The sequence below is a fragment of the Lactuca serriola genome, chromosome 4 (assembly GCF_051521515.1).
Source record: "Lactuca serriola cultivar US96UC23 chromosome 4, Lser_US96UC23_V15, whole genome shotgun sequence".
NCBI lineage: Eukaryota > Viridiplantae > Streptophyta > Magnoliopsida > Asterales > Asteraceae > Lactuca > Lactuca serriola.
In genome coordinates this window covers 110,913,216-110,929,407 of record NC_136411.1, presented here as the reverse complement: position 1 = coordinate 110,929,407, position 16,192 = coordinate 110,913,216, and the positions used below count along the sequence as shown (strand labels likewise).

Genomic DNA, 16,192 nt, shown 5'->3' with positions numbered 1-16,192 from the left:
GTATGAACCCCAAACATCTCATTAATGATTGTCCTATGTAGGATGTCGTGAGAAAAACTTAAAAAATCATTCATAAATATTAAATGCTTACAAAACAACAAGAATTTATTTTGCAACAAAATAAATATTAAAGACTAAATGTGCAAAAAAATATATATTAAAAACTAAATATGTACAAAATGAAAAATATATTACTTTATTACGTCATTTTTTTCCAACTTACCTGGAACAGTCAGTCATAAGGACTGAATATGTACGGTTAAACAAGTAGAATGAACAAATATAAACGAAAAAAAAAAAACTGGATGACCAATATATATAAATCAAAAAGTATATTATTAGCTTCCAATAAAATTAAAAGATAGACCAAAATTCATATGAATATGGTTTTAAAAATATATATATTTGTCGACATCAATAATTTTATCTCTTTTATTTTTTCCAAAAGTTTTGGTTATTTAAAATAATAGTTAAATATTTTGCGCTAAATCGTGGCATATTTATAGACTTGCATCAAGGGCGTGTTTGGCTTAGCTTTTAAAAGTTCAAAAGTTCTTTTCCAAAAAGTTACAAAAAGTCAAGATTTCCTGACTTTTTCAAAAAGTTGCTTTTCCTTGTATTAAAACTCCAAAAGTTACTAGTTTGCCAAACATCTTTTTGTTTTTTTTCTTTTACAAAAATGACTTTTGGCTGTGAAAAGTTAAGCCAAACACCCCCAAATGTAAGTTATAGATTTTTCCACGGTAAAAACAATCGGCGTCGGGTCGCCGCGTGTTATGGATTTAGGGATCCGTTTACTTAAAATGCGCTTTTCATCTCCAGGTATCTTTTACATCATCTCATCTCATAGAACGTCAAAGTATCGCGAGAATTTGATGTTGGTTTTATCATCCTACCTTTATAAATCAAAGAGGAAAATACTAGGAAGGTTCATCATTCTTATAACCACCCAACCAATAATTGAGTTACACGTGGCTCTCTATCCAAATTTTGTTTACTCAAAATAAAATTTAGAAAAGGAAGTTGTAATTTTATCGGTTCAATAAAAACACTTTATTTTTTTTTAATCTAATTGAATTTTCTTCGACCAATATAATAGAGTCGACAAAAATTATCAACTCACCAATCTAAAATTAATAGGTTAGTTAAGCTTTTCAACATATTTAGGATAAATGAGTCAATCCGTCTAACCCATTTAATTAAATAGGGTGTGTTGGGTAAATATTGTCAATTTTTTTTCAATTCATCAACTTATTTAACTTTAATATATCTTTAATTTAATAATTATTTAAATATTATTATGTATTAACCTAAGTATTAATTTATAAATTACAATGTTATATTATTTTTTATTTTAAAAAAAATACAATATTGCTATATTTTTTCTCGTTACTCTTCAAAATCATTTCAAAATTACACATCTGTAATATTATTTGAATAATTTCTTTGTATTTATGAATTGAGATTGCTATCTTTTTTCTAGTTATTCTTCAAAATCATTTCAAAATTACATATCTTTAATGTTATTTGAATAGTTTCTTTGTATTTATGAATTGAGATTGTGTTTTTATTATACTTTAAAAGTTTATTTATGTTTTAAATTAATTTAAATGGTGTAATATTTAATTTATTTATTTACTTTTTTTTATTTTAAATGGGTTAACCTAGAATTAACCCTTTTATTTAATAGGTTGGGTTGAAAATTACATAAACGAGTTAACCCGGCGACAACAATTTTTCTGAAAGGTTGAATTGGATTGTAAATATTTACCCATTTAAATAAAAATGTCGGACAAAATCTCTTGATGTTTTCTAATTTTCTATGTTACAGCTTTTAACTAATTTCTCTTTTAATATAATGACAGCCATTCAAAAAATATTTAGATACATATCATGTAAAAAAAAATTTTAAAAAAATTCCCTTATTAAAACTCTATTACAACTTATGGCTTATGTTACAACATACTTTCAATAGTAACATTAATACAAGGTTTTCAATTAATTTGTTTTGTATATCATACATTTGAAAAAAAAGTAGACAAAATTATATATATATATATATATATATATATATATATATATATATATATATATATATATATATATTATTAAAACTCTATTACAACTTATGGCTTATGTTACAACATACTTTCAATAGTAACATTAATACAAGGTTTTCAATTAATTTGTTTTGTATATCATACATTTGAAAAAAAAGTAGACAAAATTATATATATATATATATATATATATATATATATATATATATATATATATATATATATATATATATATATTCCTTGTGCTTTATAAAAAATCATATGTTTGGTTTTAATTATTTATTTATTTATTTATTTATTTGACGAGAATGGCTCTGTTCTCGCATAATTAAATTTATTACATGTTTGGTCCGTAATCCATAAAAAAATAATTGTGATGACCTTATTATTTTCTTTTATCTTGTTTTGTTTTTATAATTCTCAATTTACATAAATATTAAAATTACAGGGACCACCAAACTAAACCCCAATCCACCACATCCCACTATTCTTCTTTCTTCCGATCTTTCCCCCATTTTTACAGTAGACATCCTTTTGTGCTGATAACAAGACGAACCGTGTATAAAAGCAATTGAAGGTTTATCATTCCTCTACTGTCTTCAAAACCTAGTAACACCACCATAAGATTGATGATAACAGGAGGAACTGTGTATAAAATCAAAATACAAACAAAAATATTTTCTTGAAATATCATCATCAAGGGTATGATTGGAAAAAGCTCGTTCATCACGAGCAGGAAACTACGAAAATATTTACTGCTATCATCAAATTAGAAAAAACACAACTTGCTTTTTAACAAACCCAAAGGTGAATCATTTGGTGTATAAAGTGCATTATTTGCAAGTCCAAAGCTCCCAAACTAATTATATTTATATTGAAAAATGACTAACATATAACCCATATGAGATTATATTGCTCTCAAACACTTAAATGAGCTCATTAGTATTAGGCTTGCTTAACATGGCACTCAAGGTGATTTTCCCAATTGTTCCGTCTGGTTTGGAGCCAATTGATCCCACGAATTTGACAATAGCTGCATAAAATTTATGAACATTGAGATTGTTCTGTTGGAGGGCTCGGATATCAAACTCTAACTGATACTGCTTTGCAAAATTAGACTGAGTATACAACCTAACCAAGTGACCGCAAACCTCCTTTGGTGTGTCTTACTTCGTCAAATAAGTACCAATAGATAGGATAACATAATTATTAATTCAAGTAATGATCTTGGAGTTATTAGTCTCCCATGAATCTAGTAAGGTTGCATAATTCACAAACTTTTCATATGTTGGTTTCTTCTTGTCACCTGTAACGATCGCCCACATAGTCTTGTCTTGCAAGAAATTTTTCATAACATAACTCCAAGACATAGTTCTTGCCATCGAGTTGGATACTAATGGACTGGAGAGAATCATATCTCGAGACCATATTTCCAATATTAGTCAAACGAGAATAACCAAAATGTAATGCCCCAAAAATTAAGAGTAAAATTTTCATTTTAAAAACACTTAAACCACACAATTGAGTTGTTCCAAAACGAATTACTGTAATTAAATCATTTTACCATCAGAGTAAAAGTAATAAATAGCCAATGCGGAAAACGTTGGGGGATGTTGTGCAGTCACGTCGGACCCTTCCAATGGCAACCAAAAGTACCTGAAATCATAAACACATAACCGTAAGCACAAAGCTTAGTGAGTTCCCCAAAATACCACATACCATACATATCATTGGGCCTAACCCACATATTGGGCCCAACCCATAATAATGGGCCTAATTATTTCTAAGCAATGGACACAACCCATCATACAAATGGGCCTAGCCCGTCGTACAATGGGCCCAACCCACTCATGCAATTGGGCCCAACCCTTCTTTGCATGTCAATAGGTCTAGCCTAACATATAATATGAGAGTCACAAAGACAACTAACATCATATATATCACATTCTAGTGGGACGACATTGGTGCCTTCGAGCCATAAGTATAGTGAGGAGACTCACCTTAATATGAAGATAACCGGATCACACACTCGTTACTGCTATAGGGCTCCTCACATTGAATATATTTAAAACATCCCTAATCCATAATTTGGGTAATAACCCAAAATCAAAGGTCAAAATGATATTTGTCATGCGAAGGGGGTAAAAGACCATTTTATTGTTCCCATACTTTACCCTACAATTCATGGCCCAAACCCTAAATGAACCAAGGCCCAAATGGCCTTTTGGTGAGTAAGCCCTACGTACCACCCCATTACACCCAACGTACTACTTGATCACTGAAAATAAAATGATTTGAGACCCGCTATGTGTTGCGTACCAGAGAGGTATGCCCAACATACTTGAACAACATGTCATCCTTGTATGAAGCTCTTAATACCTTAAGACCACCCATCCAATTCTCATATTTGTCTTAAAGGGACAACTTAAGTCATAAAGTTCCTAACTTTATGATTTTTTATGGATTAGTGGAGTCCAAACCAAAGCCCTAGATTCATAACTTCACTAAAGGACCAATAATTCATGCATGGAAGAAATATACCCAAAAATATTCGATTTTTATGACTTAATGATCTCATAAATGGCTAGAAATGGTGCTTAAAGGTTTTATAGGAACTTCCACTCACAAGATCCAAGCCATGGGACCAAAACATGCCCAAAACATAACCCAAAACTAGATCTAAGCAATGAATCATAACTAGATTTGACTTTATGACTTTGCATGGCTTAATGGAGTCCAAACCAAAGCCCTAGATTTATAACTTCACTAAAACTAGGATTAATTTACAAATTTCAAAATTAGTAAAATTAATTCAATTTAAATTAAACCAGTAAGGATTAAACAATTTATTTACTATTAATCAATTAATCAAATAAATTTTAATCCTAATCCAATACCCTCTAATTTCGAAATTAGGGTTTGAGATTTACCAAATTTATAATTATCCATTTTTAAGGCATTTCAAACTAATAATTATCAAAAACAAGTAAACCTTAAAGAACTCTACCAATTTCAGAAAAAAAGAAGGAAACTAGGGTTTCTAAAACCCTTGCCTAAATCAAAAATCACCACAAAAGGGTTTTTTTTTTATCTTATTCAACTTTGTGTAGGATCATAGAGAACAATGGATTTGATACCACTGATGGGTTTTATACATAACAAAATCATATTTATAGGCAGAAAAATTAAACCCAAAGTTTGCATACACCCTAAAGGATCTATGTTCTCACTATGATTTGCAAACAACAATTTGAATTCAAGAAACCCTAAAGTACATTGCTATTTTCGAAATTGAGAAGGGTTATTAGAAAAACATACCTTTTAGTTTATTTTTGTTAATAAACTTGAATTTCTTCTTTGTAGAACTTCAAATAGCCAACACTAGAAATCTTGTGCCTCTAATGGCTCACACCCAAACACCAAAAGTTAGAGGATATTGAAGAGAGAGGAGAGGGGAGAGGATTTTCGGAATTCTTTAAAAGAATAATGAGTGCCGAAAATATGAGGCATATGGACCCTTTATATAGGTGACTAGATGAGCTTGGATAAGACAGGTTTCCTTGGATACACCTTATCCCTTTTCTCCCCCCCCCCCCCCCCCCCCCCACCCCACCCCCAAGTTTCCTCAGAGCCCAAGAAATGCTCTAGAAACTATCTATAACTCCTCCTAGATTTCTTCTCGCCCTAGTAGGTTCTAGAATTTGTCCAATTCTTAACTTTTGAACATTGTCACCTTTAGTCCTTCTACATTTAGTTATTCCAATTAATTCCAATTAATTTATAATTATACGACATAATTTATAATTAATATAAATTTCTCAAAACATATTAATAAATTATTTATTTTGATTTCTAATTAATGTATTAATCATGTAATAAGTTAATAAATCAGTATCTCTCTCAAAATAGCATTTCAGTCTCTTACTAGGTTTGAGGACAACCCAAAAGGACTTTGCTAATAATTTAAGTTTATAATAATTTAGTTAATGATTTAGACACCTAATCCACAGTTTTCATGAGTACGCCCTGCATACTATAGGTATGCCCAGTGTACTAGGGGGAAAACCGCCTTGTCCAAGTTTCGACAAGGTACGCCCCGCGTACCTTAATTACGCCTCGCGTAATAAGCCACTATGAAACATAATTAACCACTTGAAATTTAAAAGGAATTACCTAGGAACCAGACATTACAAGAACACACAGACACACACACACACATAATCAAATAGGGGGAGGGTATTTCGTTTGTTTAATTTAGGTATAAGGGGTTGACTAAAGAGAGAGACGTGGATCACAACCATAGTTGTTCTTTTGCATAAGAAAGAAGATAATGGACATTTGGGGGAAGGCGTCCGTAAGATATATATATATATATATATATATATATATATATATATATATATATATATATATATATATATATATAGCTAAGTTCAAATGTTTTTAGCAACTATTGTGTACCTAAATGCACCAATGAGAATTCAAGAAATAATAAATTATTAAATAAATCATTTAAGGGTATTTTGGACCTTTTGTTCTTTTAATTATGGAAATCATTTATTTGAAATCCTACAATTAAGGAAATAAGGTAAATATATTTGACCTACTCGTGTGTGGTAGAACACGTCTCTGACTTGCTCAACAGTTGTATCCGCCTCCGACTTCATCCACTGCATTGGATTCGTCCACCATTCACCGGTGAAGTCGCAACCAGCCGATCACTGTCCACCAATACTTCCACCTCCCACCTCCATCAGTGTCGTGAGTTCCTCCACCAACACCGATGAAATCGATTTTCTTTTTTCTCAAAATTTTATTTTTTTAGATTCTATCAGTTGTTGAAATCGATTTCTTTCTTTGCAAAAATTGATTTGTTGAAATCAATTTTATTTCTTCTCTTCTCATCTGTGAAATCCATTGATTATTTGAAATCAATTTTTTAAGTAATACTTTCTAATTGATTTGGAATATGAATTTGTAGGATACAAAATTGTTCATCGTGGGTGTTTGTTCTTCAACAACCATCGTCCCTTCATTACCATCCCCACAGAAGTCGACCTCGACCCCAAAAAAGTTTCAATCGCTGAAACAAAGCTCACAGGTCATCCTCTCAATCTTGTATGTAGCCTTTATTTAAGTCATTTGGTAAGTCGATTCAAAGGGTTGAAAAAAACATCATCTTTCTTTTACAATTTCTCTCCAGTTTAAAGCCTCTGTTTTTACGAATTTTGGGTTCTAATCGATTATTTTTGTTGAATTTAAATTATATATTTTAACTCTTCTGATAGATTTCAGTCAGACCATTTATTTGTTGATAATAATATAAGTTTCTCAGGAAGTGTTTTTAGTTATCTAAGTCCTTTTTTTCTGAACACCAAGTGTTCGACTAAATGCCTAAATGAAGATTTACTTTGTAATTTGTCACTTGTCCATTAAAAACTCTTTTCTATGGTCCTTAGTGAATTGTTACTGAGTTTAGATAGTTATTATATTTCAAGTAATGGTTTTGTTTTTACTTTTTCAAATAGTTGTTTACCTTTCAATTATGTTTGGTTCAATTATCAATTTATGTTTGTGTAAAGTGCACTAATCTTGTTTGGGTCAATTCTCGCATCATATGGATATATAATTTCAATAGGCCTAATTAAAAGAATGATCATGAAATTAATTTATGTTATCTCATCTCATAAAAATTGAGTAAGTAATTGTGTTGTTGATTTGTAACTTACAGGTAAACAATTGAAGGAGCACAAGCAAAGAAAGTATGGGCAATATTCTGCCAGAATATATACTATGTAGTCTTCCATATGTTATGTATGTAGTCTTCCATATGTTATGTATATACTGATGGGGTTGATTTCATATGCCAACATAGTGTATTAATTTTGTTTGATTTCATATACCAACATAGTAAAGGCTTAATATCATCTTCTCTAATAAATGAAGGTTTTTTTGTCACTTGTCAAACTCTCATTCATTTTGCCACATGTCATTTTGTGGTTATTTTGAATTAATTTTTATTCCATATGTAATTTTGTGGTTTTTCTATTTTATTAAATTCCATATGGTATTTAAATTTAATAATAAATGTATATCAATTTCATTAATGGGCTTTCCTTATAATTCAAAATTTTAAAATAAAATCTCATTAATTTGCTTTGATTATTTTATCTAAATGAAATATTTGTTTAAATTTAAAAGAGAAAAAAAAACATTTTAATTTTAGTAATTCAATATTTTTCTCATTTTTCTTATAAATTCAAATTTCTCAAATGTTTATACATATTTAATTCTTTAAAATACACCCATGTAATACATGGGGCTCACACCTAGTATGCCAATATATATTGGTGAAAGCTACTCATCTTGTTCTAGAAAATTGTTTAAAAAGGTAAGTAATTTGTTTGTGTATTATTTTGGTTCATTTTGTTATTTTGAATTCCAATTTCTATTTTCCCTTGTTATTGTGTATTTGGAATCTAAAATTATATTAGCAGTAAATACGATACTTTTGAATGCATTTTAGGTATTCTGTCAGAATATATTCTGCCAGAATAAAATCTATGTATTCTACCAAAATATATTCTATGTATTCTACCAGAATATATAAAGTGATAGTTAATTGCAAACAACATGTTTTTAACCATTATTAGTTTTTGTTGTATTTGTGATAGGAATGGCTGGAAGAATGTGTTGAAGACCTAATAAGAATAACTTGAAGAATGAATAAAGTTTGAACATACTCACATTTTAATAATGTTGTTATTTTTTAAGAATTTTATTCATTTTTTGTTAATATTCTTTTAGAATATGTATAATTATATTAAAATGTGTAAGACTATCTTGTCTGTAAGAATATGTATGAGTTTGTATTTAAGTTTGGATGTATAAGAATATATTAGAATGTTGTTATTTTCCAACCTCAGATTCAAGAACTTTGTTATTCTTCAATAATATTCTAATAGAATAAAATTCTGAAAGAGCATTATTCTAACTAAAAAAATATTCCGACAGAATAAAATCGGTTATGTTTACAAATTATGTTAGAATTAAAATTGAATTAATTAAAAAATTCATATTTTTAAAATTAGGAGAATTAATTAGGGAAAACCTCACAAAAACCCTATGTATTATACACTAACGCTTAAAAAAACCCTTATATTATCAATTGGTACCATTTAACCATTATTATTTCAGAAATTTATTGTTTTGATGATTTGTAACCAGTTAAGTTTAAGGAATCGGTGGAATAAATGTCGTGGCATCTAATTAGATGACATGGATGTACATTGGGTGACACGTAGGCAAAGAAAACTAGGTTAAAAAGTGCATCGCATCTTATTCTGCTTCTTCAAAGTTACGATGTTGTTCTTGTTCATCTTCTTCTTTTAACTTCGTCTTTGCAGAAATGGGCGATCGATCGTACGGATCTTCTTCTTCTTCCTCAACTCCAAACTACAAAAACGTTTTGTGTAAATGTGGTGAACAACCAAAGATTTGGACTTCAACGACCAGGAAGAACCCAGGCCGACATTTCATTCGATGCCCTAATTCGCTGGTATATGATATTCTTTTAAGATTGATATTGTTTCTCAAATTCTTACTCAAATACTTCATTTTTTTGTAGGATGCTTCAAAAGATTGTAAATTTTTTGTGTGGGTGGATGAGGATTTGGGTCTTCACTGGTATAAGAGTAAAGTGGATGACTTGCATAGAGAGAATGTAGATTTGTTCAAGGATAATATGATCCTTTCCAAAAAGAATATGGAATTGGAGAAGGAGAATTTGAATCTGCAAAAAAAATTAATGAACTTTGAGTTGATTGAAGAAAAAGAGACTGGTGTATTCATGGTTAGGTTGATGATGTTTGGTATTGTTCTGGTTTGCATCTTCATTTGGATTATAATTATGTAATAGGGAAACTAGGTTAATGTAAAATAGCTAACAATGTATTAGGGTGACGTTGTTTGGTTTATGCACCTTTTAAAGAGACTAGTGTATTCATCTGTTTTATGAAGAGAATGTAGATGTGTGAATATATGGATTGTTCTAGGTTCCCTTGTTATGATTCTAATGTCATTTTATATTTGGGTACAAATTAGTTGGACGATTTTACCCTTTTGGTCGCATATTATCTCATTATTGAGATTATTTTTGTTGATTTCATTTTTTTGGTTTCAATACTTACTTGCATTTAGCCGGTTTTGGTTTTACAATTTAAGCATTTGGATTCAATTGGAAGATAAAGGCAAAAAGGAAGATAAAGGCATAAAGTTATGTTATGTTCCATATCTACTTTTGGTGTTTGTTTGTGAATAATGATTAATGAATAAAGTTTGTTTCTTTTTATCTTTCCAACATTAGCATAATAAGAATACCTTAATCGATGTTAGTATGTATCTAATCAGACATTGGTTTACCAACAACTATTAGAGTAATCCACACACACCAACACCCAACGTAGAAACATAACAGAAACAAAAAAATCGACTTATCATACAAAAACAGAAAAAGAAATACAGAAACAGAAACAAAAAAAAAATGTGATTTGAATATTGTATTGATAAGCCATTCCCCATTTTACCCTCTTGACTCATATTTATTTTAACACTCTGTCACCCCTGATTTGGAAATACATAAACAGAAAAAAAATGATTTATCATACATAAATAGTTCATAGAAATAGTTAAATTCACCATTTTTGGCCATTGACCATTTTGCCCTTGTTGATTGTTTACGCTTTTAGCATACCAGACATAAAATATGACAATTATGGAGGAAAAAGAGGAACATAAAAAAAATATGATTTCAATATTGTATTGATAAGCCATTCCCCATTTTACCCTCTTGACTCATATTTATTTTAACACTCTGTCACCCCTGATTTGGAAATACAGAAACAGAAAAAAAATGATTTATCATACATAAATAGTTCATAGAAATAGTTAAATTCACCATTTCTGGCCATTGACCATTTTGCCATTGTTTATTGTTTACGCTTTTAGCATACCAAACATAAAATATGACAATTATGGAGGAAAAAGAGGAACATAAAATACATTTTAGCATTTTTAAAACCACACTACATTAACAATTAGGAGGAATATAATCTGTTAATGAGACATAATGTTATTACATTTCAATGACAAAATACTAGGAATACTAAATTCCAAGTAACAAAAATATTACAAAAGACTAGAGTTTTGTCCCATTCCAACTCCTAAATCTAATATTCTAAATAATCCTTTGAGATGGCTTTCTTGGTTTGAGCTTTGCACGGATAACAGGTACATCAATTCCTATCCCGCCAACCACATTGGATTGATCTTCCAAATTATCTACAAAAAAGTATTGAAAGTATTAAATTTAATATAAGCATAGAATATATATATATATATATATATATATATATATATATATATATATATTTATATGTATAATATTATTTTTTACCATTTTCAATATCAAATTGAGTTTCAGGCACGACATATTGAGTTTCGGCCACTCCATCATCTTGAGTTATAGGAACTCCTTCATCAAATTGAGATTCAGGGAATTACAACAAAGGTTCACCTTCTCTCCTTTCCATTTCAGCCCTACGCAGTTCTTCCTCAAAATTATCAAACATGTCTATAACTTCATTTTCCATTGGTGAGTCAAAGATTTCATCAATAAATGACCTTCCTCCTCCACCACCGCTTGTACCTGCAGATGATCCTCTTTTACCTCTTGCCCCTGTTGGTCCTTTTCCGCCTCTACCACCACTTGTAGCTGCAGATGGTCCTCTCGGAGGTCTTTCATCAGAGTTTGTTTTTTTAGGCCTACTGGGAGGCTTCTTTTCCTTAGGAGGGGGCACAATCTTTTCATTCTTGCATGTCCTAGCATTGTGCCCTTCTTGTAAACAGTTGTGACACTTCTTTATTTTCCCTTTACCCGAAACGGTTGGATACTTTGTTTGTTTTTCATTCTTGTCTCTTTTTCTTTTAATAGAAGGCCTTCCTGGCATCCTACGTTCTTTTGGGGGCAATAACTTATCGTATGAAGTTTTAAACCATAAATTGCTTCCATTTAAGGGAACAATGGAAGTGCTATAAGCCAATTGATACTTTTCCTTCTTGAACCAGTCACTTACATAGTCAAGAATATTTTGATGGGTATGGTTTATAGCCGCACATGCGTGTACACATGGAAGGCCAGATAATGCCCATCGTCTACATGTGCATGCCCAACCTTCCAAGTCTACCATATATCCTTCATAACTATTTCTAACCTCTAATAGAGACCCACTTGGGATAACAGTCCAATTCCTAGAAAATATGTAAAGTTAGTATAATATTTTTAAAATTTATTATAGAACAATAGAATTTGGAAAACAATCCATACCTCATGTTTTTGTGCCATTTTCTCATCTTTTTAAGTATGTTTGGAGCAACAATAGTTTTCCATGAATTTGTATTCCTTATCATTGCATCAAAACTCTCCATCACATGAAGTCTAATCTCTTCTAACATATTTATCAAAGGTTTTCCCCTAGCACCAATTATTGAAGAGTTAAAAGACTCAGATATTCCATTTTCTACAGCCTCACATGCCCTTTCTGTTTCAAAATAGGCCCTACACCATGTTTTAGGATTTCTTTTCATGAGATCGTCATATGCATCATTGTTCAACTCTTTCATCTTTTCCATATTGTTTTTGAACTCTTGATCTGTTGTGGACTTTGCAGCTTGCCAAAATAAGGTTTTATAAATCTCTCCACTGAAACGCTTGTAAAAATTGGCACAAATATGACGGGCACATTGTCGGTGCTCAGCATGTGGCATCACCTCCTTTACGGCTTCAAGAAGACCCTGCATTTAAATATGTCATACAATTTTAAAAAGTCTCAACAAATATCAACAGGTGTTGTAATGACTTAGGGGCTGTTTTGTCATTTCAAATATGTCAAAGTCTGTTAAAAAGGTGTTAAAAAATGTCAATAGGGGCTGTTTTCACATAAGGGTTGTTTTGCTATTTTAAATATGTCAAAATTTGTTAAAAAGTGTCCAAAAAGTGTCAATAGGGGCTGTTTTGACATAAGGTTGTTAACATATATCCATATTGGTCAAAATAAGCATTACTAGTTAGAAAATTACCTTATGTTGATCTGATATTAAAGTAAGTCCATTTCCTTGAACTGTTTCAATATCTGATTGTAGTAATTCAATGAACCACTTCCAATTATCTTTATTTTCTACATTCACAACCGCCCATGCAATGGGGTAAATTTGGTTGTTTCCGTCTCGACCAATAGCAGCTAGCAACTCTCCTTTAACTTTCCTTTTCAAGAAACATCCATCTAAATCAATCACCTTACGACATCCTTTCAACCATCCTTCTTTTAAAGCCTTCAAACAAATATAGATTCTTTTGAAATATTTTGCATCTGGGTTGACATCAACTCCAATTTCAACAATGCTTCCTGGGTTTGATCTCAAAACTTCGTTACCGTAATCCCATATTCTAGCATAATGATCAGTTAACTTGCCCTCAGTTAGTGTAAATGCTAATGTCCTTGCCCTTTCACATTGACCTCTGCTAAGCTTTAAAGAATATCTTTGTAAAAAATCAGCTTTCATTTCTTTGACTTTCGTTTTGGGATTGCGAATTAGGTCACTAAGGTAATGGTTAGAAATCCAACTTGGAGTTATCAATGACCCGAGGCTGTATTTTCGTGCACAAACATGTTTCTTTTCCAAAGATTTCACTTGCCAAGTTAGTTCATTTCCCATCCAAGACGCCCAACATCTAAATGGACACTTATTCTCATCATTTTTTTGCCACAACGTACTAATATCCTAGAACGATCACACTTGGCAAACCTCAATTGGTATCCATTAGCCACTGCATAATTTGTTAGACAAATCTTGAACTGCTCCGGGCTTTCGTATTTTTCCCCCAAGTGTGCCTCCATTCTGGTCCAAGGGATACTAGGGTTGTGTACAAGAAATTGGTCCCCAATTTCTTGATCTTTATGCTCTCCTTCGTCATATTCTTCATCTGAATGGGTCAATTCAGCATTATTAGCATTATCAGATGATATTTCAGGGAACTCCACTTCACCTTGTACCAAGTCATTCAAAAAAGGATCCCATATTGTTTTGTCCATTGAAGAAGGAACATATTCTTCTTCATCAGACTCGTCATCTGTTCCATTCACACCCTCCGTATAAACTTCACATAATACATTTGAAATTGAAATCATGGTTTTTGGTTAAAGCTTCCTTGAAGAATCAATGGAAACAACAAAAATAAGAACTAGGGGTAAAAGACGGGTTGATGTTCTGATTAAGCGAAATAGAAGAATGATCGATTACCTTTTTTCGTGTGATTGAGCAGCAAGTTTCCCGCCACTTCCAAGAAGCTTTCCCTCCTGTACGTAGCTTTCCCTTTTTCCCTTTTTCCCTTTCGTTTTTTACAGTATGACCGATATCAAGTTAAAAGAGAATGAAGGTAATCCACGTAGACTAATAAGAACGGGTAACCTAGGGTTACCGGATAAATGAGATAGATTACACGGTTTCTGAAATAATAATGGTTAAATGGTACCAATTGATAATATAAGGGTTTTTTTAAGCGTTAGTGTATAATACATAGGGTTTTTGTGAGGTTTTCCCAATTAATTATCCATAAATATTCGAAAATTTCATTTTATAATTGCAGTTAATTGTCCAAAATACCCTTTTGCTAAAATTTGTATGATTATATGGTACATGCTACCCCATTGTAATATCATACACTCTCAAATCATGTCCATTGATGAATTCCATCCGTTGGTCCAAATTTGTGCATTCTGACACACAATAGTTAGTAAAATCAAAATCACCTAACCCTATATATATATATATATATATATATATATATATATATATATATATATATATATATATATATATAGAAAATAGTGTGAGAACGTAAAAACACTATTTTTATATTATTATTCTGCGATGAATTTTGTATCCACAACTTCATGTATAGTCCAAAAATAAGAATTATAAACCCACATATGCAAAAACTAACACAAAATCAAATCAACCCTAACCTAAATCAAATAATCCATTTCCCTCTCCATGTCTCCCAAGTTCTCTCCCACCACTCCAGCAGCATCACCCTCTTTCAGCGACCGTTGACCCTTGCCATTGTTGTTTCTTGCTTCTGTTAACCCGCCACTAGACTCCGTCGACTATGGCCAAACCTCTTCCCTTATCCATGTTCTTCGAAGAGGAACATAGATCATACCTTAATACGTGTCCTCCCCTCGCCCTCTCTCAAAATACATCATCGTAGTGGGATCCTATCTCTCCAGATACATCATCGCCGTCACCGCTCCATCTTTGGTTACCACCCCTTCCCTCATCCTCTCTCACAATACCTCACCATATCAGGTGAATTTTGAGGGTTTTAGCACCTAGTGATTTCAAGGGTTTTAACATTGGTTGACATCAATCATTGTTCAAATACCTCTCCACAAATTGACGATTCTCCAAATCAATTGATTGAAAGTTGAATAAATAGTCAAAATTGATGTTCATGCGAGAAATTTAAATATCAAAGCGAATATCGATGGTCCAAGTTTGTTAATTGATGTAACACCATAAATTTACAAACAAAATTTTCATTTAAAATCACATAATTCTCATAACACATTTCACAAAAATCTCATTCATTTAATTTACAAATCGCAACTCCATAATTTTTTGATTAAAATCCAGGATCCTCAAAACATAACTCTTTCACGGGTGTGTACAATCAAGCTGGTGCCTTCCCGTGATTCTGAGAAAAAACTAAAACACATAACACATAACACGGTAAGCATGAAGCTTAGTGAGTTCCCCAAAATACCACACATATCTCAATAGCCTCTCATGGCTATACTCAGATAAGACCCTCCGATCAATGTGTCTTAGTGGGACCCTCCGGTCCCAAAACTCGGGTGGACCCTCTGGTCCTAACTCAATAAGCTCATAATAATAATACTTAGCATAAATCACAAAGACATAATGCTGGATATCACAACACACAGGTAAGCACATAAGACATCTCAGTTACACAAAGATACCACTCATGGTAAGTATAGTGAGAAGACTCACCT

General features: G+C 31.5%; 1 protein-coding gene across 2 annotated transcripts; it reads right to left on the bottom strand.

Annotated features, from left to right (window-relative positions):
• Positions 1-11,136: 11,136 nt before the first annotated feature.
• On the bottom strand, positions 11,137-14,501 carry LOC145100297 (uncharacterized). Of its 2 annotated transcripts, XM_079037623.1 has the most exons (4): positions 14,418-14,501; positions 12,445-14,324; positions 11,515-12,368; positions 11,137-11,399 (listed from the first exon to the last, which is right to left on the bottom strand). In XM_079037623.1, the coding sequence occupies exons 2-3, from the start codon at positions 12,915-12,917 to the stop codon at positions 11,618-11,620; spliced, it is 1,224 nt and encodes a 407-aa protein (XP_078893749.1). In that variant the 5' UTR covers positions 12,918-14,324; positions 14,418-14,501; the 3' UTR covers positions 11,137-11,399; positions 11,515-11,617. The 2 variants fall into 2 exon arrangements, with proteins under 2 accessions (XP_078893749.1, XP_078893747.1); XM_079037621.1 differs by having other exon boundaries at positions 12,445-14,495.
• Positions 14,502-16,192: the final 1,691 nt, after the last annotated feature.